This window comes from Anser anser (genome assembly GCF_964211835.1).
Source record: "Anser anser genome assembly, chromosome: 24".
NCBI lineage: Eukaryota > Metazoa > Chordata > Aves > Anseriformes > Anatidae > Anser > Anser anser.
The window spans coordinates 6,430,570-6,457,228 of NC_139745.1; the positions used below are offsets into that span (position 1 = coordinate 6,430,570).

At 45.2% G+C, this 26,659-nt stretch overlaps 1 protein-coding gene across 20 annotated transcripts in view; it reads left to right on the forward strand.

Moving 5' to 3' along the window:
• Positions 1-26,659, forward strand: part of CSMD2 (CUB and Sushi multiple domains 2) — a gene marked incomplete at its 5' end in the record, with an annotated part of 338,842 nt that overhangs the window by 242,866 nt on the left and 69,317 nt on the right. For all 20 annotated transcript variants that reach the window (XR_014575007.1, XR_014575008.1, XM_083809741.1 and 17 more), the window contains 11 exons: positions 2,369-2,560; positions 5,051-5,189; positions 5,630-5,817; positions 12,357-12,551; positions 13,536-13,652; positions 15,929-16,042; positions 16,223-16,318; positions 18,751-18,954; positions 19,600-19,724; positions 22,954-23,050; positions 24,277-24,381. Coding sequence is in view for 18 of the 20 variants with exons in the window: in XM_083809741.1 (XP_083665867.1) it covers positions 2,369-2,560; positions 5,051-5,189; positions 5,630-5,817; positions 12,357-12,551; positions 13,536-13,652; positions 15,929-16,042; positions 16,223-16,318; positions 18,751-18,954; positions 19,600-19,724; positions 22,954-23,050; positions 24,277-24,381 (1,572 nt within the window). The remainder of the gene's footprint in view (positions 1-2,368; positions 2,561-5,050; positions 5,190-5,629; positions 5,818-12,356; positions 12,552-13,535; positions 13,653-15,928; positions 16,043-16,222; positions 16,319-18,750; positions 18,955-19,599; positions 19,725-22,953; positions 23,051-24,276; positions 24,382-26,659) is intronic.

A 26,659-nucleotide genomic window follows, 5' to 3' on the forward strand; every position in this document is an offset into this window, starting at 1 on the left:
TTCCTCAGCATTGTCCAAACCTGGCTTTATTGATAAGTGATTTCAAGGGTCCATCTATGAAGTACTACTGGCGGTAAGCTCATGGCATTGTATTGGACTCAACAGCAGGAACTGTGCAGTCTTCCAGCCATTTGTGTTTTGCTGCATTTGAGTCTCTGCAAATAGAGAAAACTCACATATTTTGTCCTTGCAATGCAGTTAAATTCTCTGCTCCCTTCTGCTACAGTCACCTTCACAGTGGTGAACTTGGCAGCAAGATGTAAAGCAGTTCTTTGTGGAATACTCAATAGGAATTACAGATATTTTCCACCATGTTCCCACCCGGTCCCTTAGAGACACCAACATACAGGCAGCTTCCCCCAGGCTTTCTGAGAGCAGTTGGTCAGTGGTCTCTGAAAACCAAGTCTATTTAAAATCCCTCAAATTGGATCCCCTTAGATGCAGATCCCCAAAAGCTCTAGCTGCTGTAGGGATGTCATGGTAAGCTGGAGCACTACGTGTAATGCACCTGCAGTCTGTCATTGCCTAAGTCCTGGTGGTCATTACCAAAGACCTGGCCTTGCAAGCACATTTATTTCAGTTATATTAGGGTGTTACATCTCAGTGTTCTCACAGAGGTTTGCAGGATGCAGGCCTTCACTGACGTGTCCAGTAACCAACCAGGCAGATGCCCATTTTGGAGATGGTAGGAAATAGCTCAGGGAACTGCTGGGTGAGCAATGATACCACTTTTCTGTGACTCAGACATATCAAAGCAGCAGAGCCCATTCTCTGTCTCCCAGGTTTTTGCCTATAGATTTCTCTTCTGGGTGCGTGGCATGGCCTGGAGAGCAGGCCAGCTCTTTGGGAAGAGTTTGCACTGGCACAAGACCTTCTGGGATAACCATGACAGAGGGAGAGCTTTGCTACTGAGCACAGCTCTGCCTTCCTCTCTCTTTGCCAGGCTTGTGTCGCAGCCTGCCAGCGAAGACCAGGATGGGCTGCTAACTTGCCTTATCTTCAGTTGCACAGAAAAAGAGAGAGGGATTTCCTCTGGCTCTTTTAAGAAGGGCTTGCTATAAACTGGCTAGGTGTAATGGACTCATATCAACGTAGCAGGAAATAAGCTCTGCTTGGCTGCCTGATACAGAGCTGGTCTTTATTGAATGCTTCTGTTCAAAGCCTTTGTTCACAAGGTGTGACTAAGTAGTCAGCCCTAAGCTCAGAAGTATACGATTTTGGATCTTGTGAACTTTAATGATCTATATAAGCTTGCAAAACTTCTGTTACTCCAGGACTTTCCCTGCTGTTAAATAACTGTAGTGTTGACAGGCCGTGAGCTCAGCCAGCAGAGAAGCTGTGCTGCCTGCCCACCGCTGAGAAGGTGCTCGGGGAGAGAGGCTGGGAGACCAACGGGGGCTGTTCGATACCTCCAAGGGACATGGCAGTGAGGCTGGGAGGGCAACACACGTATTTCTGAAAGGTCAGGGCTAAAGGCTAAATTCTCCTCCCACTCAGGGGAAGTGAAAAGTGCTAGCAGATCAGTATATTTTGCAGCATGTGTCTGACAAAGAATTCTATAGAAATGCCATGTAAGATCAGTGGATGCCTGGACTTATTAAGTAAACATGCCTGTGCACAATTATACATCAAACTTGCACTCTGTGTAGTGTACTTGAACTTGCTGCTCCCCAGAGCCTTTACCAGCTGGCCTGGCAGATGCTCAGTGCAAAGTAAAAGCCAGTTTTTGTGCATGTGGCAACTTTAAGAGATACCGAAGGGGGAAGGATGGAGAATGAAGTCATTGCTTGGGTATCTGCTTAAGGACAGAGCCTAAGTACAGCCAGTGCTTGGCATCTGCAGCGTGAATCTCTGGTTTATCTCCCTTCCTCTCTTCCTTACTGTCCTCTGCAAATAAGTCAAGATGGAAATAGGAGGAAATGGAGCTTTCTTGATGGGGTGGTAGCTTGGGACTTGGAACAGCCAGGAACCAAACGGCAGTGTGCCATAGATCTCCTCCATAGTTTATAGCAAACGCAGTAGTCTTTCCCTGCTGTGGCTATCTGATCCATTCTGGAAATCAATGTCTTTAAAAAGGAAAGGTCGTTGCTGGAGAGACCAGTGTGGGGAGGATGGAAACTTCATGAAGTTCTTGGTAATCAGTCATCTGCAAAATACTTTGCTATTATGTATTCAGAGAACTAGCAGATGTGTTTCAGGTAAATTTATGGCAAATAGAGAAGGAACTTTGAAGTTTTAGGATGAAATGTAGTATGTTGAAAGTGGCTGAAAATAAGATGCTTCATTTTTTGACAAAGCAAGAAAGGTATAAGCTGAGAGGAAATTCTGAAAGCCTGTGTTAAGTATATGTATTTTTAATGCTCTTCAGTTTCCACGGCCACTTCCTGTAATGACCCAGGGATTCCTCAGAATGGGAGCCGGAGTGGTGACAGCAAAGAGGCAGGCGACTCCATCGTCTTCCAGTGTAATCCAGGATACGCTCTGCAAGGGGAGGCCAAAATCACTTGCGTGCAGATTGAGAACAGATTTTTCTGGCAGCCAGACCCTCCCTCCTGCACAGGTATGAACAAGCATCCATCCTCCCATTGAACTGGCTTCCCTGTCCAGTTTCATTGCAAAACTTGTATATCCGAAGTGGATGAGTCTCACCTGGTTTGAAGAGGTTTGCAGCAAGGTACATATGTCTCAGCCATCTCACAGAACTACTTTTTGGGTTTGTCCCTGGAGTGTCTTGGACAATAAGAATCTAGTTCATGCTGGAAGCTCATAGGACATCCTGCAATGTAAGTGTATTATTTAACCCGACAAGTCAAAATTAAAGACTTCTTTAAAAGTCAGGTTGGTAGAGAGGATTGGGGTCATGGGTTAATAATTTCTGCATGAAAAGACAACAAATTCTGTCACAAGAAAGAACTATCTAACATTCTCCTTGAGCTCATAAAGTAATAAAAGAAACTCATAAGTGTTTTTTTATATGTCAAGAACACAAAAATATTCACGCTAAGAACACGGGAGCAATAAACATCAAATTTGCTGTCCATTTAAATGCTAGCCACCAGTTATTTATCCTGTAACTTTCATCCCTTCTTGCGTAATGTTTTTTTCCCAAGCAATGAAAATTAGTTAATTGTGTTTCCAACCTCTGATTTAATGCCAGCTAGGAAGCTTCTGCAGCATGCATAGGATTTATTCTCCCTGCAGGATGACTTGGTGTTTTCTGAATGACTGTCCTAATGATCGAGTGTGGCACCCCTTCAGCCTGATGGAGACAGTCCTTTTAGTTTTCCCGGAGCTATATCTAAGTCATATCGTTGCATGTCATGCCCATCTTGTCATTCTCCTGTTGAGCTTTCTTTCACACCAGAAGCTGGGCTCGCAGTCCTTTTCAGAGCTGCATAGCTAGTGCCTTAATCTAGGTGTGGGATGGATTCTCATGGGTCATCTTTACTGCAGGCAATTTGACTTGGAGATACCGTGCTGGGTCCTTTTGGAACAGAGGCCTGGCAATCTTGTTTTAGGAGATGTAATCTCTTTGATAGGCTGCGGAAAGCTGAAAGCGATGTCTCGCTTCTTCCCTCCCTTCAGTGGCAAAGGATTGGGAGAAATAATCAGTATCCAGATAATATTAGTTTTATAGTAACTGGTATAGAGACAGGCTACATAGTTAGAGCTGACTGGGAAAATGGGGTTTACCTAAAGGCTTGGGTTAGATGGCTGTACTTAGCATTTCAGATATATTTTCACAACTTTTTTGTACAAGTTCTGTAGTCCCTAAACAATGTGGGCTTAACTGAAGTGTCTGTCGAAATAACCACCAGAGATTTTGGGGCATTTGAAATCGGGATCCTGACCCAACTCCATAGAGCTGACTTGAAACCAGCTTCTAGTTCAAATCCTTTGGAGATTATGGGTGGGATTTTCAAAGAAATCAGTGTTGAACAGTCATCTCCCTAAGGCTTTTCAAAAATGAGTCTTCCGTTTCTTCAAAATTTTCCCCTGACATTAGTATGGAAGAAGAATGCTCCCTGAAGGCTAATGGACACAGAATATGTGCTTGTTGTTCTTCCAAGTTACTTGTGCGTGACCTTCAGATAAACTCTTCACTGGTCCATGCTGTGATTCAAGAGGGACGGAGGTTCCTGGTGCCTGCAGTACCCTGCAACTGGCCTTGGCTGAAGTAGTTGCTTCTGGGCCTTGAAGAAGGATCTCTAGTTTACTCTCTGATGTGAGCTTTCTAGTACAGCCCAGCAAAATTTTACCTGTTACCTGCAGGTTCTTGTGTATTTGCAAGGAGGGCTTTAAAAATGCCCACAGGATGCACACTCACACTCCTCCGTGGAAGAGCCTTCCAACATTCGTTCTTTTAGTTCTGTCCCACACCAGTTCATTTCCCACTTGGTGTTTGCATTGTTTTAGTCTGGTTAGTGTCAAACACCTGCGTTCAATGCAGACTCTGCTCCCTTCTCTTACCCCATCCCAAATCTGGGAGGATTGATCTGAGCAACGGAGAATTTTAGAGCATTGACTCTCATGAAGAGACTGCAGAAAGGCTGACAGTAATAAATCAATCATGAGTATTCGCCACAGTAGACACAGATGCAGGCAGTTTCAGCCTCAAATAAGTAATAATTGATTTTTCAATCAGCTTGGCATTTAACGTGTTGGCGACTGTAATAAACGCGAACAAATCATTAGTACCAGACAACATGTTTTCACTTTCTTAGCAACAGTCCAGACTTTGACGAGGAGTTGCCTAAATAAATGCAACAAAAGCATCTCTCCCTCCTTCTGGTTACTCATATATCTCATGAGGATTGTAATAGCATCCCTAGTTGTCCTTTTATGTGTACCCTGTCTGGAAGAACAGAACCCTCATTTCTGTTAGGGCCGCTACAAGCTCTTCCAATATGTATCTTTTAACATTTGGCAAACTTGTGAATTGCCTCTCTGTCCCCTTATCTATCCACCTTTCTCTTTTTTTCCCTTCCTTCCTGCTATTTTTAAAGTTTCTCTAAGACAAAGCCTCATCCCTTTGCTTGATTGCCTTCAGCTCCCTGTGGAGGTATCTTGACAGGACCAGCAGGAGTGATCTTGTCCCCGCAGTACCCAGAGCCCTACCCGCCGGGGAAGGAGTGTGACTGGAAGCTGACCGTCTCTCCTGACTATGTCATCGCCTTGGTATTCAATATGTACGTACCTGAGAGCTGTTTGGGTCCCCTTCTCTGGCTGCATGTGGGGATGGGGAGTCCCAGCTGTGGGGCACTGCCTGGGTGAGCCAGGGGGTTCATGACCCACCTGTGGGAGGATGTGCACATATTTCAACTGCAGCTCCTCCTTGATATGTGCATGGCTTTTAGAGAACATGTCCATGTAACTAGAAGAAGATAGGAAACCCCCGTGACTTCACAGGACGTAAGATTACATGCTCTGGACTGTATCACTGGCCTCGATTCTTTACATAAGGAATGGAGATAGAAATGTCCTGTGCTTAGCAGAGGAGCTGCCTGGGGGCAGAAACAGTCTCTCGGCTGTGTGGTTGTGCAGCCCATCAATACCACAGCCTCTCTTGTTCTCCGAGGGGCTGCTGTAGCATGCTCGTGCTTTAAGCTCTCTTCCTCTGTTTTCAAAGCTTCAGTTTGGAGCCTGGCTATGATTTCCTTCATATTTATGATGGACCCGATTCACTCAGCCCCCTGATTGGAAGCTTTTATGGCTCCCAGCTACCCGAGAGGATAGAGAGCAGCAGTAACAGCCTCTTCCTTGCTTTCCGAAGCGATGCGTCTGTCAGCAACACTGGATTTGTCATTGACTACACAGGTAAGAGCTGCCCGGGGGTGCGCCTGGCCCAGCTAACTCAAAGTACTTGGGATTTTACCTGCATTTATTGTCAGGTTAGACCACCTAGTTGAACCAGGTGGGAGAAGCTCTAGAAGCTATGGAAAGCTCTCTTCAGACAGTAACCCTGCTGCCTCTCCTGCTATCACCAAAGCTGCTGAAGATGCACAGTGGGCAAAAGCAGGAGATGCAGAGAGGGGATTCTGCAGGCTGGCAGAAGAGACAGTGACATAAGGTAGATAAGAGCAGCATAAAAGGCCTGTCATGTGGCTGGGGATCACTTTTTTGTGGCTTCAGCTCTAACGGTGAGAGACATGGGCAGTGGTTAGAGTTTTCCCTGGATGCTTTTGCCTCTCTGTTGATGGAGCAAGCTGAGAGGTGACAGACCTGGCACTGCTGCTCTGAGAGACAGGGAGCAAAAGGAAGGCTTTGGCAGAGCATGTTTCTTGTTTGTGCACAGAATAGATAGAAGAATGGAGTCGTTACAAACTCTAGTGAAAAATATGCTCTGAAAAGCTGGGTCTGATGAGCCATGATTATGCAACACAGAGAAAAGGATTAAGAACTGCAAAAAACAGGGCTACAAAGAAATGATTCTTCAAGCCTACTCTGGCCTATATATACTAGCTTGCAGTATGGGAAAAAAAGTATTGATAGCTTCAGATGTCCTGGATGTGTGCCACTATAAAACATGGCTTTGTATCCATGGTGTACACTGTGAAACAGGCTGTTGGCTCTTGTTGGCCCAACTGTGTGCTGCGGGAGCAGTAATGGCTTGTGCTAGAGAGCTGATGGGCTGCTGCTTTCTCCGTGTGCTTGGGCAATTCTCTTTTCCAGTACCCTATATTCAGTCTGTAGCTTCTGCTGTTGAATTTACCTGACCAGATATTAAGAGATAGTTAAATGGCAATTCCTATTATGTATACCGAACAGATTAATTTCCCTGCAGTGAAATTATGAAATAATAAGATGAAGACAACTGGTACTGCTTAAGATTCAAGAGATTAAAAGTTTTCTGCCCTCATTAGAATTAATTTTACTGAAGATTAAGTCTTGGGTTTTTTCTTCTTTTCCCTTTTCCTTTTGGGTAGCCATAAAGTAGTTAACAAATGAAATCTCATTAAATTAGGGTTGTTGTGTGATGCGTTTTTCTCCTAAATACTCCTACGGTGTTAATCGCGCCTACATACTTCCCACAAAGCCAAACTGCTGGGAGAAAAGAATGAGGCTTTAAGTTTGCTCATTAATTTCCCCGCACTTTAAAAGGAGCCCAGGATTCAAGTCTGAGAAGCAGCAGAAAATAGAACTTTGGGGAATTGAAGGAAGAAGAAAAGCAAGGCAGGGGGGGAGCACGGGTGAAGGAAAATCAAATGCCAAGCTCGGCTCCTTGCCAGCGGGGAATCCCAAGTACAGTTCAAAGACGCTGTCCCTCTCAGCCTCCTCGTTGTGTTCGGTCAGTGTTGCAGCCCACGTAGGCTTCTGCCCTTACCTCCCTAAATACCCTGTATCACCTGTGCCAGTCGTATGTGAAATGCAGCTAATTCCAGGGGCTTTGTAGTCCCCTTTTGGTGGTGTTTGGGTGGAAAAAAACCAAAGCAGCCATCTGTCAGTACCCTCCTTGAAATCCTGCATCTTCTCTGGGACTGGGACTGTATCGCTAGCCTGGAGCTATGGTGTGTCGGGTGAATTTCAAACAGCTTCAGCACTTCATTTGAAATTGTTTCAGGGGCAATGGCTCTTCAAGAGAAAGTTGTCCTCTGGGGCCAGGAGGAATGGAGAAAACAGTGAGAAAAGAATGAATTTGTCTTTTACTATGCTGATTTTTGCATGGAGCATGACAGTGAGAGTGAAGTGGGACTGCAGCAATGCCATAGGAAGGTGTTTGAGGGCAGATCTTCAGCTAGGCAATTTCCCGGTTTATCTACACTGATGTACTACACCAGCAAGATTTTTGATAGATGAGCACATATCATTGCTTTGTACCTGTGATGCGCTGTCAGCTGGGCAGCAGAATGAAAAATCAAACTAAGGTTATTAGCAAAAAAATGCACTTCCCCCATGCACTCTTAAATTATTACATTTAAATTGTTTACTGTCTGCATAAAGCTTTGGATTGGTTCAAAGGGTAAGGTGAAACTTAAATAGTTCGGGGGATTTCAGCTGGGGAGAAATTTATCCTTTGGGGTGACTTAGCCATAGTGAGTAGATTTTGGCTTGGGGCTGGCTTCTGAAAAGGAAGAAATGCTTTCCTCAGGCACCCTGTTGTAGGTCTGGGGAAGTTATCACAGTCCTTAACAAAGTGCTTGTCTGCAACACTAGTTAATGCTGTTTTTTTGAAAGCAGTGTGCTTTGTTCATAGCAGATTCACTAGAGCCCAACAACTCTTAGTCTACCAAAGCAAAAGGATGATAAGTTCTTCGTTACAAAATAGGAAAGACAGTTGCAAAACAAGAGCATAAACACAGGAAGGAGATTGCTTCTGATCTACCTACAAAGTGTCTCTTGTTCCAGTTATTGCTTAAGATTTAACTGTCTCCAGTTGATTTTCAAGACCCCTTTGTGTGAGGGTCTCCCATTAAGCTGCTGTTGCCAGAAAATACTCCTAGATACCCTTTCAAATTTGACTGGGGATGAATCTGTATGGTAGGGATTATCTTTTCGCATTGGGAAATCAACTGAATTCTAATAATCAGTTCGCATTGCATCATCTTGCAAACCACAGATTTTGAGTGGCATTTTACGTATTCATAATGATATTTTTAAACCAAGACCACACTTTATGAGTGATGTAAAAGGCAGGCTGGTCATTTGGAGAGCTTTCCCAGGTTGTCCCCCCAAGATATTCTGTGTGTGTTGTGGATCTGCAGTCATGGACATAAAAGCGGGTCAAACTCCATTAAGTCCCTGCCTCCATCCAAGCGACACGTCCTGGTGCTTTGGTACCGAATGGGACCCAAGTTGCATATTCAGGTTTGGCTCCTCATGCTTAGGGCAGAAAGCGGGAAGGAGTTTCCAGGTCGGATGCTCCAAGGCAGTAGGTTTTCTCATGCTTTCTTAGTGCTTCCTGTTTCTGTTGGAGGCCAAAAGTGAAGAGGCGTGAAATTGAAAGCAAATGAAGCAAAACCGATTACTTTTCACCCATCCAAAGGAGTGGGGAAAAAAAGGGAAAAAAAAAAACCTTATTTCAAATCCGTTATTATTTTGCCAGAACTGTTTTGCCCATCCTGAGCATATAAACATATACTCAGCATTACTTATGGGTTAGTTAAGGTGGAAATTCCCCACAGAAACGCTGTTCTGCAAAATCTGTTGCAAGGCAAGCTGTTTAAAAACATCTAGTACTGCTTGCTGTTAAAAAGGTCAGAAATAGGAAATGATGCTTGACCCTGAAACAACTTGCATTTGAAAACACAGATCTGTTCTTTGGGAAAGGCGGTCCAGTTTTCTGGGGTGAGTTCTGACTGTGCTCCTGGTGCCTGGCGTGGCAGCAGCCTCTCCGCGTGGGGTGCCAAGGGCTGCACCTGACGTGGGAGATGCTCATGTAATCTGTCCTTTCTTCCGTATATGATGACTGCTGTGAAAAACTCTTTTAGGCAATTTCTCTGGGTGTTGCTGTAAGGCTTAACGCTTATTAAAGGCTTGCACATGTTCACAGAGAAGGAGCTCGTGGTGTGCTGGGCAGACCAGCGCTCTCTGATGGAGCTGTTCTTGAACACGCAGATAAAAGCCTGACCTCCTCGTCTAGGAGCTCCTGCAGGCTTTGAGCTTTCCTTGGGAAAGGAGAGGGGAATCACAGAAAACTTCTTCTTTCTGTGGACTAATGAGCCAGTTCTCATGGCATTTTTGTCTTGACTCTTTCCTAAACATTTGGCAGCCTGACTCCATGTTAATTGGGACATCAGGGTGAAGTCCTTGATTTCTGAAGGGTGTGACTGAACGTAAAACATTAATTCTAAATGAGCAAGCACTTTGTAGCCCAATAAATCAAAGGCTGTGGAAGCTGTGGCTTTTTTACATCCCTCTATGAGTCTCTTGCTGTCACCACGCAACCAAATACTTCCTTAAGTTTGAGCTCCTGCCTCCCTTTGTAGCCTACTGCTGAGGATCTTTGGGGCAGTTCATCAGCGGAGGAGTGTTCAGCTGGAGAATTGTGTAGGACTAGTGTCAGGATGCATCGTCATCCGAGGTGAGTGGTGTCCCTGAAGGCACAGACCCTCAAGGGAACAGAAACAGTCAAGAATGAGGAAAACACAACAAAAGCAGCGGGGTCATCTCTCAACAATCAGCCACCACCCCCTTTTCAGCAGCCAGCAGAGTGACTTGAGCGCTGAACATCACGATTTTTCAAAGCAAGAGCAGAGACTGAGATCAAGCACATGGCTGAGACATCTGACAGCTGGGTGGGAGGCTGATTGGCAGGTTGAAGCTGCATCGGCTCGTTAGAAGAAAGGCAGTGAGGCTGTGCAAAATAACAAGAGAGGCAGAAAGTGGCCATAAGAAAGCCGTTGGGTGCAGCTTTTGTATGAAAGGGTCTAAAACATTAACAATTTCGAGAAGTAAAGGCTTGCAGAGTGAAGAAATATTTTGGACATGTAGATGAAGCATTGACTCTTGTAAATGGCTTGTGTGCTGAAGCGAACTCTGAGCTCTGCAATTGCACCACTCATCTTCAGTGCCCTGGCCGACTGATGCCCAAAGCGATTTGTTCACCTCTGTGGGTTGTGGTGAGCAGTCTGTGCCAGAACATTCCTCGGACTTGCAGTAATGGTAAGGGCTGCCTGCTTGCTTCTCCAACTGCTGCTGATGTGTCACAAGCATGAGGAAGAATGAGGAGAGAATATGTTCATCCAGCTGACCCGCACACTAAGGACTTTGCTTTCCAGTGTTTGACTAAAACAAGCTCTTTGGTCCTCGTATCTTACTCATCACAATCAAGATTTGTGTTTTGTGTCTAGCTGGTGTCTCAGCAGGACCTTCCGTCAGATCACACACGGCCAATAATGGGATAAAAACATAGACTGAATTCTTTTGTCTTAGAACCCAACTCTTCTCTGCAATGTCCTCAGTATCAAAGCTCTCTTTTGAGCATGGTGTGAATCACGCTTCTAGGCACATGTGTGTATCTTCCCAGGCTCAGATAAAGTGGAACATCCTATTTTCTGGTTGGACAGCAAAGGAAGAGCGACTTGTCCAAACTTCATGGAGCCAGACACAAGCATGGAAGAGGGCCCGGGAGTCCCAGCGCCCCCCCAGCACTGCCCCTTAGGCTCTGTCCCTTTGAGAGCGGAGGCATTGCCTACGGGTCACTCACTGACCACAACCAGGCCACAAGCAGCTTGTGAGGTGGCTTCACAGAGCCACTTGGTCATGATTTAAGGTCTGATGATACAGGTGTGTGATGGTCTCTGAGGAGCGTTGAGGGTTCACCAGGATGTGGCTCCCAGAACTGGGAACTGGTGTTCTAGGGAAAAACAGCCTGTTGTGCCCTGTTTACCTGGATCACTAGCTAGTTGGACAGCCATTGTGTAAAGAAAACCATAAAGCTAATCCTGTTTTTCACTGGGAACGAGGTGGGAGGAGAGGGGAGAACAAAAGCAAGATCTGGGGGCTTGACTGTTTTCTCCTTCTCCCCTCCAACCCCTCCACAAATACTAAAAAGCCCATGATTTAATGCTTAAACGCATTATAATTGTTCACAGACCCACTGCTCTCAGAAAAGCCCTCATCTTTAATGAGCAATTTCCAAATGACAAAAGAGCAGGATTAATCAAAGCCTCTAATTATATTTCATGCAGGAAAAAAAAAAAAAAAAGGCAAAAAAGAAAAAAGCCCTCAGAAGAAGGAAAGAAATATCCAAGTCCTGACGGCTCTTAGTCTTTACTGGAATTTTCGTATGTAAATGGGGTTTTTAACTCTGCAGGGCATAGTGAACAGAGAGAAAAATGTCTTCATTTTGTCTAACTGCTTGTAATCATTTTGCAATAATTGCAGCCATGCTGCACATCTGGAGAGCCAACCAGCTAGCACGCGGCACTATGTATTTTCGTGGTGAGAGCGGACAGCTCTTAGATACTGGTATGATAGGTGCCAAGGAGATAATGTGAGCAGATGTAGCACATCTGAAATATGTTGTATGTTCAATCTGTGTTTATATGCCCTAATTTGCAGAGTTCCTTGCAGCCTGCCTCCTGTTGAAGAGGGAGAGCGAGTGTAGATAGTTGCCTTCTTGGTTGGATTTTGGGTACCAGTTAATTTGTATGAACTGAAGGTTTCCTTCTTGCTTGTGCTTGTGCTGGAGCTGAGCATCAGCAAATGGTCTGGACCAGAATTTGACCCGTGTAATTCCCGGATTCAGCAGCATGAGAGAATGCTTGAAATCTAAACCCTGCAAACAGTGCTAGTCTTTGTAATATGCTTAAGTGAGATTCCCAGACAAGAAAAGCACAAAAAACGTGCTGTTGTCCACAATTTGAAAATCGCTCTATCAGAGCAGTAAAGATCTTGGCAATTTTATCTTACAGAAAATCCCAGGGAGTCCTGCTTTGATCCTGGCTCAATTAAGAACGGTACACGGGTGGGTACAGACCTGAAACTGGGATCCACCATTACCTACTACTGTGACGGCGGGTATGATATTGAAGGAGTCTCCACGCTGACGTGCATAATGGGAGAAGATGGAAAACCCACGTGGAACAGACCTCGACCTACCTGTACAGGTAAGGCCCATGGGGCAAAGGCGAGGAGAGGATGATCTGCCTAGCACAAAATACTTCAGCAGTTTATCTAGTTGCAAAGCTTGTTGTTACTTTTGTATAGAACTGCTTGCAAGGGGACAGAGATGGTTTTTCTCGGTGTTTCATAATCCTTCCATTTTTTAACACCCTAGGGTCAGGAAAAGCTGACTTATATGAGGATTCTTGAACCTTCGTTTTAAAAGGAGAAAAAACCGAACAGAGCAGCTATGTGCATAGCAAAACCTGTTTCCCTAGTGCAGAGCAGGATTCAACAACTTAAACATCTGTTCAACTTAATCCCTACTAATCAAAGCCCTTGAGCATGTGCTTTCGCGAGCAGGGTCATAATTTACTGAGAAAACAGACAATTTTGTCTTAGGGGCTCTGTGTTGGGGTTTTGTTGTTTTGTTTCATTTTCTGGCTTAATGAGAAAATGGTTTAAATGACGGGTTTGCAGCCAGGCCGCCTTAGCATAAGAAGTGACGGAAGAGAGAGCTGTCAGTCTGGGATGACTGGAGGAATGAGATCTCTGGCTCGAAAGGCCCTGGTGGGGGGAGCGCTGTTCCCACTGCAGCCAGGCTCCTGCTGCTGAGAGAGGGCAAAAGGAGCAGGACTCGGTTCTGTCAAGCCCTGAGCTTCAAGAGCCGATGGAGAGCAGTGCAAATCACCCATTAGCTACAACACCACACATGGCATCCCTTAGCCTCAGCATGGTCTTAATAATTAAATGTGAAGCAGGCATGAACTCAGGTTAGGATAAGCCTTATTTTTCTTAATAAGAACTTGCAGCAAGAGCTGCAATGCCTGAAGCACGGAATCGATCATAGGTCGGGGCAGCTGACACTGCACGGAATTACAAAACGTGGGCAGAGATGGATTTGAAAGCAGTGGGAAAAAAGGCTGATGGTTCGAGGCAGGCTTTGGTAAGGGTACACTCAGCGATCTCTTCTCGACTTTCTCTTGCAGCACCCTGTGGCGGTCAGTACACGGGCTCAGACGGCGTAGTCCTTTCTCCAAATTACCCCCAGAATTACACCAGTGGACAAGTCTGCTTGTACTTCATCGTTGTGCCAAAGGACTACGGTATATTTTTGTCAGATTTTCAGACACCTGAAAACCTGTTTTACTGTCTCTTGTTTGAGTTTGTTTAGATGAAGCAGTAAAATAAGTGCATATGTAAATAAATATAAGGGAGGTTGGAAAATACTTAGTGGCACTGTTGCATGCTACTTATACTTTGTTGTGGTCAGTAAAGATTTTTCTGAATTTCAAAATTATCAAAAATGAGGAAAAGCACAAAACTAACAAAAAAATATAGTGTTGTTATTCCCCTTCCAGTTCCTGCACTGTATCCAGTTGTGCAGTCGAAAAATCAGCAAAAAAATAATTTATGCTGCTTAATGCTAGCAGCAGACTCGGAAGACCTCAAAGAGTACAAAATGTATTTGCTATAAACACACATTAACTGAGTAAAGTTTTTTTTGTAGACGTTATTTTGTCCTGTAATTTCACCAAGACCTGTGCATGATACACTTTTAAATGAACACAGTGCAATTACAGATCACAGGAAACCACCTTTTAGCTGAGGGAGAGCCTGCTGGTAGATGCAGTTCTGACAGCTCCAAATCTGTGTTTCGGTAACATGCTCGAATGAGTCGATACTCTACAACTATTTGCTCATGCAGTCTGTCTACTGAATTGCGACCTCAATGTGCATTAAAGCCAGGCCCATTTCAGTGAACCATCGTGCTTTTTATAGACTCCAATGGCACTTCATTTTGGTCAGAGGTTGGATAAAAGAGCGATGGACATTCTAGGAACTTTTGAGTCAGCTAGCTGGATGGGTATTAGTATTGGTTAACATATTTTCTTACTTGAAGGGAATTTAATGCTCCTTAAAACCACTTGCACTGACAGCCTGGTCAGGCTCTAAATTCTGTTATTTGGTACAGCTTCGCAGTGCATTATATCGATGTAGCTCTAGTCAGTCCCTATGGCCTTTTCAGTTGTTTATGATTTCCTTTGCTAAGATTATTGCAAGGTGCAAAATAAGGATACTGTGTTCAGGCTTCAGTTAAAAGCTCCTTTCACTCGAATTGCCCTTCAGGCTGTATGGATCTAGGTTGTGTCCAAGTTCCTGGATTTAACTGATGAAATAGAACATTGTTCTCTTACACTTTTTAACCTGCTTTACTCTAGCTGATCTTGATATTGTCTTAAGAAACAAAATACCTAGTGGGCTAGGCAGGCTGGATCTACAAGTGTGACTTCTGCCTACGGTAGGATGACAGCTAAATTAGTTTCTCTTCTCCACCTGCTACCTTTCAATAGCTTCATTAAAAACAACCAGAAAACCATTAGTAGCAAATGTTATGCATTTCCCTTCTCTTTCACTTCTCTGATTCTGTGGACAGCAGGCGTCAGGGTGTGCTATCGTCACTTTTTCAGTGTTCCCAGCATCAAAGCTGTGCTGGAAACCTGAATGTGCAGGAAACAAATGTTGTAGCTCGGTGGATGATGAATTTCACAGCAAGAGATCTCTCAGCTTGCGAATCTGCAACTGGGCACTTAAAACTTAAAAATGTGAAGCTAGGAGAGGAGACGGGGGGGAAAGGCAGATTTGGAAGGGGAATAAAAGCAGTTATTGTATTCTGAAAAATAAATAACTGAAGAATTTTTACGCTAGTTTATTAAAAAAAAAAAAAAGCACACCTCTAATTCCCTCATTATTTTTTCTCCCTTTTTATAAATTCTGCTTGCTCCTAAAGTGCATTTGCAGTGTATGCAGTGAGACCCGGAGCACTGAATGGCTTACTTATTAGCAGTCTCTGTAGACAGGCCTAGGACTGACCGTGTATAAAATTGTGGGTGTGCTCTATCCCTAGCATTGGTCCTCCCTGACCAGAGAGGCTCAATCTAGAAATTAGGTTCTTCAGAAGAGGGATTGTTATTTTGTTCAGGTTTTGAACAATACCTAACCCAACAAGAGCCCAGTTCGTGACAGAGGTTTAATACAAATAATAAATAATAATTATCTGTTAGTGAAATTACATACCTTGTGTTATGTAGGCAGGCAAACGGGATGATTCATAAAACAATTCCTTTTGGCCTATGAATCAGTGTTAAAGCCTACTGGCAAGTGAACATGGGGGAGGCTGGGTGCTGCTTCTGTTACGCCGACTTTGTGGATAAATAAAGGGCTCCCATCTTCCAGGGCTGTCAGTCAGGCCCTTTTTATCCTTGCCAAGCTCCTGAAATAAAAGAAGCTGAAATGTCTCAGTGCCGAGCCTTGGCAGCGCACGGGCTGCAGCGCTGCTCACCACGCTGCCCGCCCTGACAGGCCCTCCTTGTCTTCGCAGTGGTCTTCGGGCAGTTTGCCTTCTTCCAGACGGCGCTCAACGATGTCATTGAAGTTCACGATGGCCCCAACCAGCATTCCCGGCTCCTCAGCTCCCTCTCAGGATCTCATACAGGTAAGGGACCTGTCCCTGTTGCTGCTGGAAAAAGTAAGGTAAAAACCACACTCTGCCATTTAACACCTTGCTCGGTGCAAAACAGTTTTGTGTGCAAGCCCTAGAGAGGCTTCAGCAAGCCACTTGCATAGCTGATGCTGTATTCTCTCTCCTCTGTTTTTCTTCTTTCTCCTCACCTAGGTGAATCACTACCATTAGCTACCACCAACCAGATTCTCATTAAATTTAGTTCCAAGGGTCAGTCTACAGCCAAAGGTTTTCATTTTGTCTACCAAGGTGAGTATAGTTGTGTTCTGGAGGTGTATTTCGACTGGTGTTAGGAGATAATAGTCAAAAGTACATCTTGAAGTGTTGTGGACAGCATTAAATGCTTTCAACATCTGTGGGTCGTTGCACTCTTTCTATCTGAACAGGAAATACCAAAGGAGATTAAGATTATTATTTTGATAGCAAGGGACTTGCAGGTTTCTTTGGTTCCCGTAGGTACTAAATGTTCAGACCTTCCACTTTCACTCAGCCCTCAGCCCTCACACATCCCAGGATTAGTATCAGAAGTATCTCATTGAGTCGTGCCCTGAGTACGCAGTGAATTCTTGGGATTTGTACCCAAGCAGGTTTTCCCACTGGCATTTTAGCACATTTCTCAGTGTAAGCAGCTCAACACTTGTCTAGCAGCTCTGCAAAATCCTTCCTCTCTGCATGTCATAGGCTTAGGTCTCCTGCTGTCATACTTTGGCCCCTTGATCTTTCCAGTAACAGCTTGCATGGCATTGGGCGAGTCCCACTTAGAGATTTTAAAGTAGTAAACAGAAAGCGATGTACAGACTAGTGGGAAAACAGAAGGGTTTTTCTCACCCACATGTTTTGTGTAGTTGTGGTTCAGCCAAACTTTTACGTGTGCTGTACTGTAAAGTAAGGAAAGGCAGCAGGGGTAACCTGTACCTTCTCTGAGGGTGAAGTAAGGCATGTTTGGGATTTTATAGCATACAGAGATTCTTTCTCTTTAAAATTCTGCCTAATTATTGTAAAACAACTAACTCTAATAGTAATTGTTGAAGATTTCACCAAAACAAGGATTTTTATGAAATCAGAAAAGATTACCTCCTCCTTCCTACACACTCTTCAGTGATTGCTGCAGTAGTAAAAGGAAGAGGCATGCCTATTTTTGACTCACCTTGCCACGATCTAATGGCATTTACTGTCATTTTTATACAAATGAGTTCTGTCTCTCCCAAAGCCTCTCCCACCCAGCCATACAGATGTATTGCAGGTTCCCCTGAGGTGAAGGCATCGGAAGCCTGAAGCAGCACGTTGAAAGCAGCCTCAACTGGAGAGTGGAGCTGAAGGGTCAAGCACACGTTTGAGATTGTTTTGGTGGTTTGGAGAGAGGCCAAGCACATGCTCGTCAGCCACAAATGGCTGCACTGGGGCTATGTGAGCAGCGGCACAGATCCATAAATATTCTGGCTATCTTGGATGTGGCCAAAGTAGTGCATTGTCATGAGCGGATCCTTTCTACCTCTCCGTTCCCCTCCCAAGGCCACTGACACGTTTCACAGCTCAGCACCTCACTGTCCCCTTTCCTAGGCAGTCCACGTACCAGTAGGAGAGCCATCGCGTGTGTGGCTTCTGGAGGAGTCAAAGGCACCATGGGTTAAATAAAAACATAGCATGATTTGACATTCATCTCTCTGAATCAAATGATAATCAAACAAACAATATAGCTAATGTGCTCATCATCTCTACATTTTCCCCTATCCCAGCAACTCAGGCATTAAACACTAATAAATTGTAAAGCAACTCAGAGAAAAATATGAATTAATTTCTTCCTCAGCAATAGACAGTTCTTTGACTTGTATTTCCCCTCGCTTATTTGTCAGACTCTGTTTCTTTCCTTAACTGTTGTTTCCAGGACTGAACAGGAATGCAGGCAATTTCAACAGTTGGTGATGCAGCATCCCAACTTAAATTCCCCTTTTCTTTCTCTTCCCCTTCCTGTCATGAAGAAGATTGTTTAAAATTGCCATCCTTTGTAGTAAAGAGGTCAAGCGAGCTGAGAAACCTTAGAATGTTTTCCGCTGAGGCTCTAGCATTATAGGCAAGCCAATTTTCAGAAAGTCATTGCTGAATGCCTCGGTTTCCCTATGTAGAAATGACCTTTCTGATGTGGTGGTAAGCTTTTTGAAGGCATACAGTCTCCTCTTCAGAAACACGCATGGTTCTGTAAAGTCCTAGCTGCTTTTATTTCAAGTAACACTTGAATTGATAAAAGTTTGAGAGAATTGCTATTTCTTTTTCTTCTCACCGGTCATGTTTGGACTCAGCCACTCTGGGGTTTAGTGTAATCAGGTTCATGTGTTATTTTTATTGGAACATGATGAGAGAAAAGTAACTTCATTCAGTACCAGCGTCCTGCCTGGCCGTGGAGCCTGCCCACCCCCACCCTGTCCATGGGCTTCGCCATGCCCTGCCACAGCTCGTGCTGTGCAAGTGCAGAACCAAAAGCTGACCCTGTCCTCACAGAGCTTATGGCCAGAGTGCCTGCAGCCTGTGTTTTCCTCCTGTCCTGATGAGTGCTTATGATCCGGGCACTTAAGTTTCCCAAAGGTACGCTTTAACAATTTTTTTTTCTTCTGTTTTGTCTTTTTTTTTTTTTTTTTTTGCTTTGCTTTACAACTGCACGCTCATCTACTGGTTTCTCCCGCAAGCGGTTCCTCGGACCAGTGCCACCCAGTGCAGCTCCGTCCCGGAGCCGCGCTACGGCCGGCGGCTGGGCAGCGACTTCGCGGTGGGGGCCGTGGTGCGCTTCGAGTGCAGCGCTGGCTACGCGCTGCAGGGCGCCCGCAGCATCGAGTGCCTCACCATGCCCGGCGCGCTGGCTCAGTGGAACGTTTCTGTGCCCACCTGTGTGGGTAGGTGACAAATGACAATACAATTCAGCAAGTTGTGCTCAAAAAAATAAATGACGTCCTATCACAGAATCACAGAATTGTAGGGGTTAGAAGGGACCTCAAGAGATCATCGGGTCCAACCCCACTGCCAAAGCAGGTTCCCTAGAGCAGGTTGCCCAGGTAGGCGTCCAGACGGGCTTTGAATATCTCCAGAGAAGGAGACTTTGGGATGGTTAAAACAAAACCCAAGAAACACTTTTTACCTCATACATCCAAAAGGCAGACCTGTTTATGAACAAGGGCAGCGAACCCCAAATGTTAGGGAAGGAGCCTCTTGGTCCGATACTTGGTTTTGGCATCGGGGACAGCAGCTAATATAAACAAGATATGCCCGAAAACTGCTTTCACCTTCTTTGGAGGAGAGCAGGCCTAAAGAATGAGTCCCTTGGGCTGATGTGCTCAGTGCTCCCCACAGTTATGGCCTGCTTGCTGCCTGTGATAGAAGCTATTTGAGAGTTATTGAAAAGAGATTATCCCTGCAAATCATATCTTTAAATCATGAGCCAGTTCTGCTTGCTTTTTTGTCAACAGACAGATATTTTAAGGAGAATGTTCCAGCATAAAGCCAAGGCCTTTCATGTTCAAGTGTTTCTTTGCTTATTCCAGTGCCATGTGGTGGAAATTTGACTGAACGCAAAGGCACCATCCTCTCCCCTGGCTTTCCTGAGCCGTACCTGAATAGCCTCAACTGTGTGTGGAAGATAACAGTCCCCGAAGGAGCAGGAATACAGGTACGGTGTTAGCAGCTGTCGCTGCAGCATGATGGAGAGAGGAGAAAACAGAGCATCTCGTGCACTTAAAGAGGCTGCACGTTATGGAGTTGAGATGGGTTGAATGTGCAATTCTCTGGAATCAGCCATTCGTTTACACTACAGCTGCCATAAGTGCATAATATTTCAATGGATTTTTGCCTCCTGGAGGCACTCTCTATGGGAAATAACCAGAGCCATGTGGCTGTTCTGGTGTAACAAAATAATTGTGATATTTTGGGCATATATCTTTATACTGCTTAATTATGCGATGTTGAAAGCACTGTAACCTATACCAAGGAAGAGTTGCTTGCTCGGAGTGCCTGTGTGGATTTGTTATGCCAGCAGAGTTGCAGCAGTATGATTATACAATTACAGCTTTGCTGCTCATTGTCTCCAGGTAAATGCGCTTTCTCCAGGCTTTTTGTGGTCCTTATCATTTCTCTGCAGAAATAGTCCCGCCAGCTAGAGGATGTGGAGAATTAAGCCCAGCATCAGCGACCAAACCTTAGATAACGCTCCCATTCAGCACGTGCACGCCTCGCCCTGCACCATGCGCCAAGCTGACACCAGTTGACACAGAGGAGATGGATTCTTTAATAGATCCATTCTTCCACACGCCTCATTAACAGAGGGTTTCTTTCTTCTTTACACCACTTTGTCTGCAAGGGCTTTGTTCATTAAGTGCTTTTATTTCTGCATTGTGTGTTTGGCTAATAGGCCTGTAGGTGGGTTCCTCCCTCTCTGCAGCGCTCACAGCTGTTGGCACACGGCAGTTGGGTTTCTCTCAACAGTTTTATTGAAACGTCAGCTCCATGTTGCTGGCTTACAGTTCTGCTCCCCCATGGGGGCCTTCTTACTGGTGTCATCATCGTAACTCAGATCTGAACCTGGGCACGGGGTGGCTGAGCTGGTGGGAGCGGTGCTGGGTCCCTGGGGGCTGCACGGGCACCTGGCAAAAGAGTACAAGCCTGGAATACCTCGTGCCCTTTGCTGGGCTTGCACTGCATCCAGTCCAGAAGTCTTCTTTTCTGTGTTTTTGAAGCCATTTAGCACTTAGTGTTTTCAAAAGCCTCAGAGCTCGTTGTCAGTTTGTTCCTGCTCATCTGAAATTTCAGCCGTTCTCCAAACCCCCAGATGGCAGGAGGATACTTTTAGCTCAGCCCAGCATCTGAGCAGTTGAGGCAGTTTGCAAGTTGCTCAGGACTCCTGGGATCAGGAGGTGATAATTCACTTAATTTTTAAAGTGAAGTAAATAGATGTCTGTATTTTGCACCGCTGTGTTCTGAATTCAAACCCTTGCTGCTAGTTTCTCAGCCTGTGGAGCTGTTTTTGCATATGTCTGCTGAGCTTAGAGGAAAGCAGGTATTACAGCAGGCTGCTAAAAGCATGTCTTTATTCCTAAGTACTTGTTTCTCACATCTTTGCTTGTGCAGATGCAGTTCTCACATGTAAAAGAGGAGAATGTAATGTCAAAGAAGTGTTTTAAAGGCTCTCCCACCCCTGCTACATGTGATCTCTTGCAAGAGAAAGATATTTCGGAGCGTAACACGGAGAGCAAGTAGAGAACAACAAAAAGAGTGTCCTGTGGGTGAGCTTTAACATCAAAGGCTGAAGTTCACGTTCCAGTTCTAGAGTGGAGAGGTTTTGGTGGAGGACTGGACCGTGGGAAGCAGGCAGGACACGAGGGGACATTCTCCTTTGGCAGCAAACCCCATCTGGCACTTCCAATGCAAGTCTTTAGTGGGGACAGAGGCATGACAAGAGCTGCTGGCCCCCGGGAAGTAAAGCACAGTGGAGCTGGGGGCAGCCCAGAGGCCGGGTGATGGCCATGGAGCCAGACCCACCATGTGTCCGCAGCCCAGCCAGGCACAGCCACGAGCCCTGGCCTGCCGCGATCAGCTCGCCCTGCACGCAGCGTCCCTGGTCACCTGCTGCTGTGTGCAACATGCTCCGAGTTATTAAATACTAATTTAAGCATCAGTTTACCCTCATTTTGTACAACAATTAAAGGTTAAACAGCTGTAAATCAGAGGAGGAGGTGAAATTAAAGCTTTCTTAGTAGCAGCGAGTCACTAGCAAGATTTTTATGTAATCAGTGTGCGAGCTAGCACTTCTACCATGAATTATTCATTCCTCTAGCAAACCTTCCTGAGTGAATTAATTTATATACATGGCAGTAAATAGATGCAGATCCCTTGTGAATCCACATGTCAGACTAGAATTAGGTCCTTAAAAATGTTTATTCCGTTAAGTTGGGTACATGGGGGGGATAAATAATTTAAAAAATGTAAGAGCAAACAAAACGCACATTATCAATCCACGTCCTCTTTCAATAATGTAAATCACAATAGGGGTGTAATTATGGAGGCTACAAGATACTGATGTGGTCAGTGTGATCAGTAATGGCTCTGCAGGGGTCACTACAATTTCTGCTAGATGAACTTTTCCTTTTTTGGGGAAAAAAAAAACTTTGCAGGAACTTTATAGCCTGCTTTATTATTCAGAACAAATAAAGGAAGAAAAAAGTTAAAATGGCAGAAATAATGGGGTTTGATTTTTTTTTTTTTTGTGAGTGTATATGTGTGTTTTATGTTCGGCAGTACAAAAGCAAGCTAGGTGTTTGGAGTAGATGTATAAATACAGCATAAGAACATAAGGAAATAAGGGTGGGTTTCACTGAATTTCCAGAGGGAAGAGGGGCGGGTGTGTGTACACGTGTGAGCTTGCAGCCCAGATCCGCAGTGCATTGAAGTCCCTTTCAAAGTGTTCAGTCCAGCAAGTGTGTCCTGCTGAGCTCTGTGCTTCAGGGAGTAATTCTGTTGAATTCAACGGGACCACTGCACATCAGAAGCATTAGGCTTGGTAGGAAATCTTCATCCAAAGAGACCTCGAAGTGTTGAGGCTCTCTAATAAGCAGATGTGCGAAGGCTGGAACTAAAAAGACATCTACCTGCCAGAATTACCAAAGCTGCAGCTTTCTCCCCAAACCCACCAGCAGCGGTGCCAAGCAGCAGTGGCCACTGCCACATGCCAGGAAATGAAGCCTTTTGTTTGGGGCCAAGTTGTACAAGCCAGTTATGCTCCTGTCTTGTCTTTAAAGGCCTCCTTTTTTTTTTTAGGTTGTTGGCATAGAAAATTTGTTTGAGTGTTTGAAACTTTCATCTAGAACTTGCAGATTTTTTTCCATCTCTTTCTGTTATCACTTCAGATACAGGTGATCAGTTTTGTCACTGAGCAGAACTGGGATTCCCTGGAAGTGTTCGATGGAGGAGATAACACAGCCACCATGCTGGGAAGCTTCTCTGGTACGTGTTCAGCATCATGTTCAGTGAAAGCCATCAGTGCAAACTTCATTCCTGTTAACACCAACTGGACTTCAGCGCGTACATAAAGTTAAGCATATGCTTAAGAGCTTCGAAAACTCAGAATAGATTAAGCATGTGCTTAAAGGGAATCATATGCTCTGTTGGGCTGGTAATTTGACCATTGTCTGCCAGCAGAAAACATTGATAGAGAACCTTAGAAACAAGGCTTAGTTTGTGTTTTTTTGGGGGGGTGGGATACTGCAGTTATGAAATCAGCTACTTAAAGGAAAGAGAGATGAGGCTAGATACCAGCTTATAAGAGCCCTGGATGAGGCTTGATTTGCAAGCTGGTGACCTTGGAGAGGTTTGTCAACCTTTCCATTGGTGTACACATGGTGGAAATCACCAGCATTTTCAAGCTCTTGCAGCAGCAGTGAGGTGAATGCTAGTGTGTGTAGCTCTCACGGTTCTAGCTCTGTTACGAAAACCTGCTCTAAGCTTTTCTTTACTGTTTTCACCCTTGCTGGAAAACATTGTACTGCGGGGGAGCCTTTTCTCAGCTCAGACCACTGCACAGACAGGTTAACCTGACCTGGTTGAATTGCACCAGAATGGAATCAGGGCTACAAAACAACCGTTCTCCTGCCCAGCAAAGGGGAACGGAGCTTCTGGCAGAGCGGAGAGTAACAAGCAGCCCAAAAGCATTGTGAAGCTTTCAGATAGCAGAGCCACTTGCAAAACTATGGCCCCAGTTTTTTCTTGTTGAAAGAACATGGGTTCAAAGTGCTTTGAGGCTGGTAAGGACAACCATGCATAAAGACTGGCAGACTGCTCCCAGCGTTGGGTTTTGGATAGAATTGCTTTGACTGCTGCTGCAACAGCTTCTAGGAAACAAGGCAGGAGAAGGAATCTGGACCTAGCAGGGGACCTGAGCTCCACCCACACAGTTTCTGTTCACCAGTTCCCTTCTCGGTGCTTTTAGTAGGTCTGGTCTGTGAATGGCAAAACTTCACATGATGAAATTCATCATTATACTTTGAAAAGGCCATTGCAGAGAGGCCTTGGGTATTTCTCAATTGGCCTCATTAGAACCTGATCAAAACCAGCAGAGCTTGTTAAGTTAAAGGACTTTCTGTTCTCAGCCTCTTCTGCAGCAAATCTCCAAGGATATGGAGGAGGAAAAAAGAATCCTCTTCAGTATCTTTGTGCACCTCTTGTTTTCCCAGGAACTACAGTGCCTGCGTTGCTGAACAGCACTTCAAACCAGCTCTATCTGCATTTCTATTCGGATATCAGCGTCTCTGCTGCTGGCTTTCACCTGGAATACAAAAGTAAGAGCAATTCAGCCTTGATCTCTCAGTTCCTCTGGGCAATGGGGAAATGGTTACAGAGCTGTTGCCTTGTAGAAGTGGAAGCTGCGTATAGCAGGGAAGGGGCAGTGAGCTTTAGGGCCCACGCATATGTGGTTCCCTGTCTTCAAGTCACAAAGAGGCAGTGAGTGTAAATGGAGAAGAGCTGCAGCAGAGGAGATGCAGGGTCACAGAGCGACGCGCACCTTGCTGCTGATGCACTTGGCAGCGCTGTTTGGTTTGTGTCTTGTAGTACAGCAGGAGCTGTGGAAGCCAAAGTATTAAAAATTCATGGGGAGTTGGCCTGCTCAACACAGTGCTGTAATCTTAGCTCGCAAAGTGTCTAAAATGATGCTTGCCAGAGACTGGGAGGAACTGCCTGTTCTTTGCAGTCCTTCCTAGGCATTCGATATTGGTCATTGCTGGAGGCAGCATACAGGGCTAGACAGATCTTCATAGGATAATTCAGGCTTCAAGAGACCTCAGGAGGTAATCTCATCTAACTTCCTGCTGAAAGCAGGGTCAGCTATGAGATAAAACTAGATTACTTGCATCTTTATGCAGTCTGTTTTGGAAAAAATCCAAGGATGGAGACTGCACAAACACCCCGGGCAGCCTTTCATCACAGGATAAGCGCTGCAGCCCCTGGCCATCCTGGTCCTCCTCCTGCTGAGCTTGCTCCACTTTATTGATCTTTTTCTTACATTGTAGGGAGCAAAACTGGTACGGTATTTGAGGTGCTGTCTAATGGGTGCTATGTAGAGGCGGGTAATCACCCCCCTCCATCTGCAGGCTCTGCTCCTGTCCATACAGCTGAGGACAATGTCAGCTGCCTCTGCTACCAGGGCATCATTCCGAGCTGCAGCAATTATTGCTGGAGACGTTGCCTTTTGATGATACCCACTGCGGTATGGAATTACCCTTCTTAACCTGCATCTGCGTTGTCCTGACTCCTCTGCATTGGACAGTTCAGTGGGTTCATTTGTAAGGGATTATGCCAACATCCCAACAGAACGGCAGCACTTTGCTTCCAGCAGGTCTAAGACAAGGCTGCGTTCTTGCAGATCCTGACCTGAGATCATCATTGATATATGGAAACAATATTAAAAAAATAATCCTCATTGGTAGGAGAACAAACCTGATTGAAATTGGAAGACATGGCAGAGAAGAAAGTCTCCTTGGAAAGGTCTACCAGCTTTGGGTTTAGATGCTGAAAATTCATTTTCCCCCAGTTCTGTGGTTTGATTCCTCCTGTTGGAGCAGATGTCCATTCAAGAAAGGTGTTATGCAGCCAAATCACAATGGGTCCCAGTGATGGTAGCTGTTATATCTTGGCTGGCTGAATTATTCACATGTAGTCCGGCAGCAGCACAGCCAGCATGCAGGCAAGCAGGTGCAGAATGGCAGCTCTCAGCTCTATTCAGCGCATCGAAATCGAATGTTTAGCTAGCAGGCAGGAGAGCAGGCAGGCTCATGCACTCGCAGGGTACTAAAGATATGGGTGTGACAGGGCCAGGAGCTCGTTGGGTCTGCATGCAACTCTCAGAGGACTGGTTAACGCGTGCTGGTGGTCTGGCTCTGTTCCTGCGTTGGTAGCAGTGATGCTGAGCTGAGGAGCGATGTGCTGGAACTGCTGTCTGTGTTCCTGCAATCTTCCTTGGGGCAATGCAAACGTAATTGTTTCTTGCTGGACATGGGCTCTCCCAATTGCTTCTGATCACAAATCTTGTGTACGTCTCCGAAGCCAACAAATGTTCTGTTTATTTTTTCCAAAGCAGCAAATAGATTTGAAAGTGCATTTCGTTTTGTAAAACATCCCCAGAAATGGCATAGCTGCTTGACTGCAGGGACTGCGTGTGCTTTTAGAGGGCCAACTAGTACTGAGCTTTCCAGGTTTTGGTGTGTTTGCAGATGGAAACCTTGCATATTAATGGCTCGAGCAAAATTACAGCAACCAAGAGGGTTTGGGAGGGAGAGTGTGATCCAGAGTGCTCCCTGGGAGAGCTTGGGAAGTGTGTGCTACAGAAATCCTCTTGCTGCATCCCTTTCTTCCCCACTACTGTTTCAGTCAATAAGCTCTTTGAGGATTGTATTGCCCAGGTGCAACAATCAGGTTCAGGTTTTCCTGAGGCTTGGGATTGCCAGGTTTGTTTGGTTTCTTTGCTGAGAAAATTAATATGTGTTGATTTTCAGGGCAGGTGGAAATAATACCATTTTTGCTTTGCTCATACGGCTGGAATTCCATGGCTCTGGTCCCCAG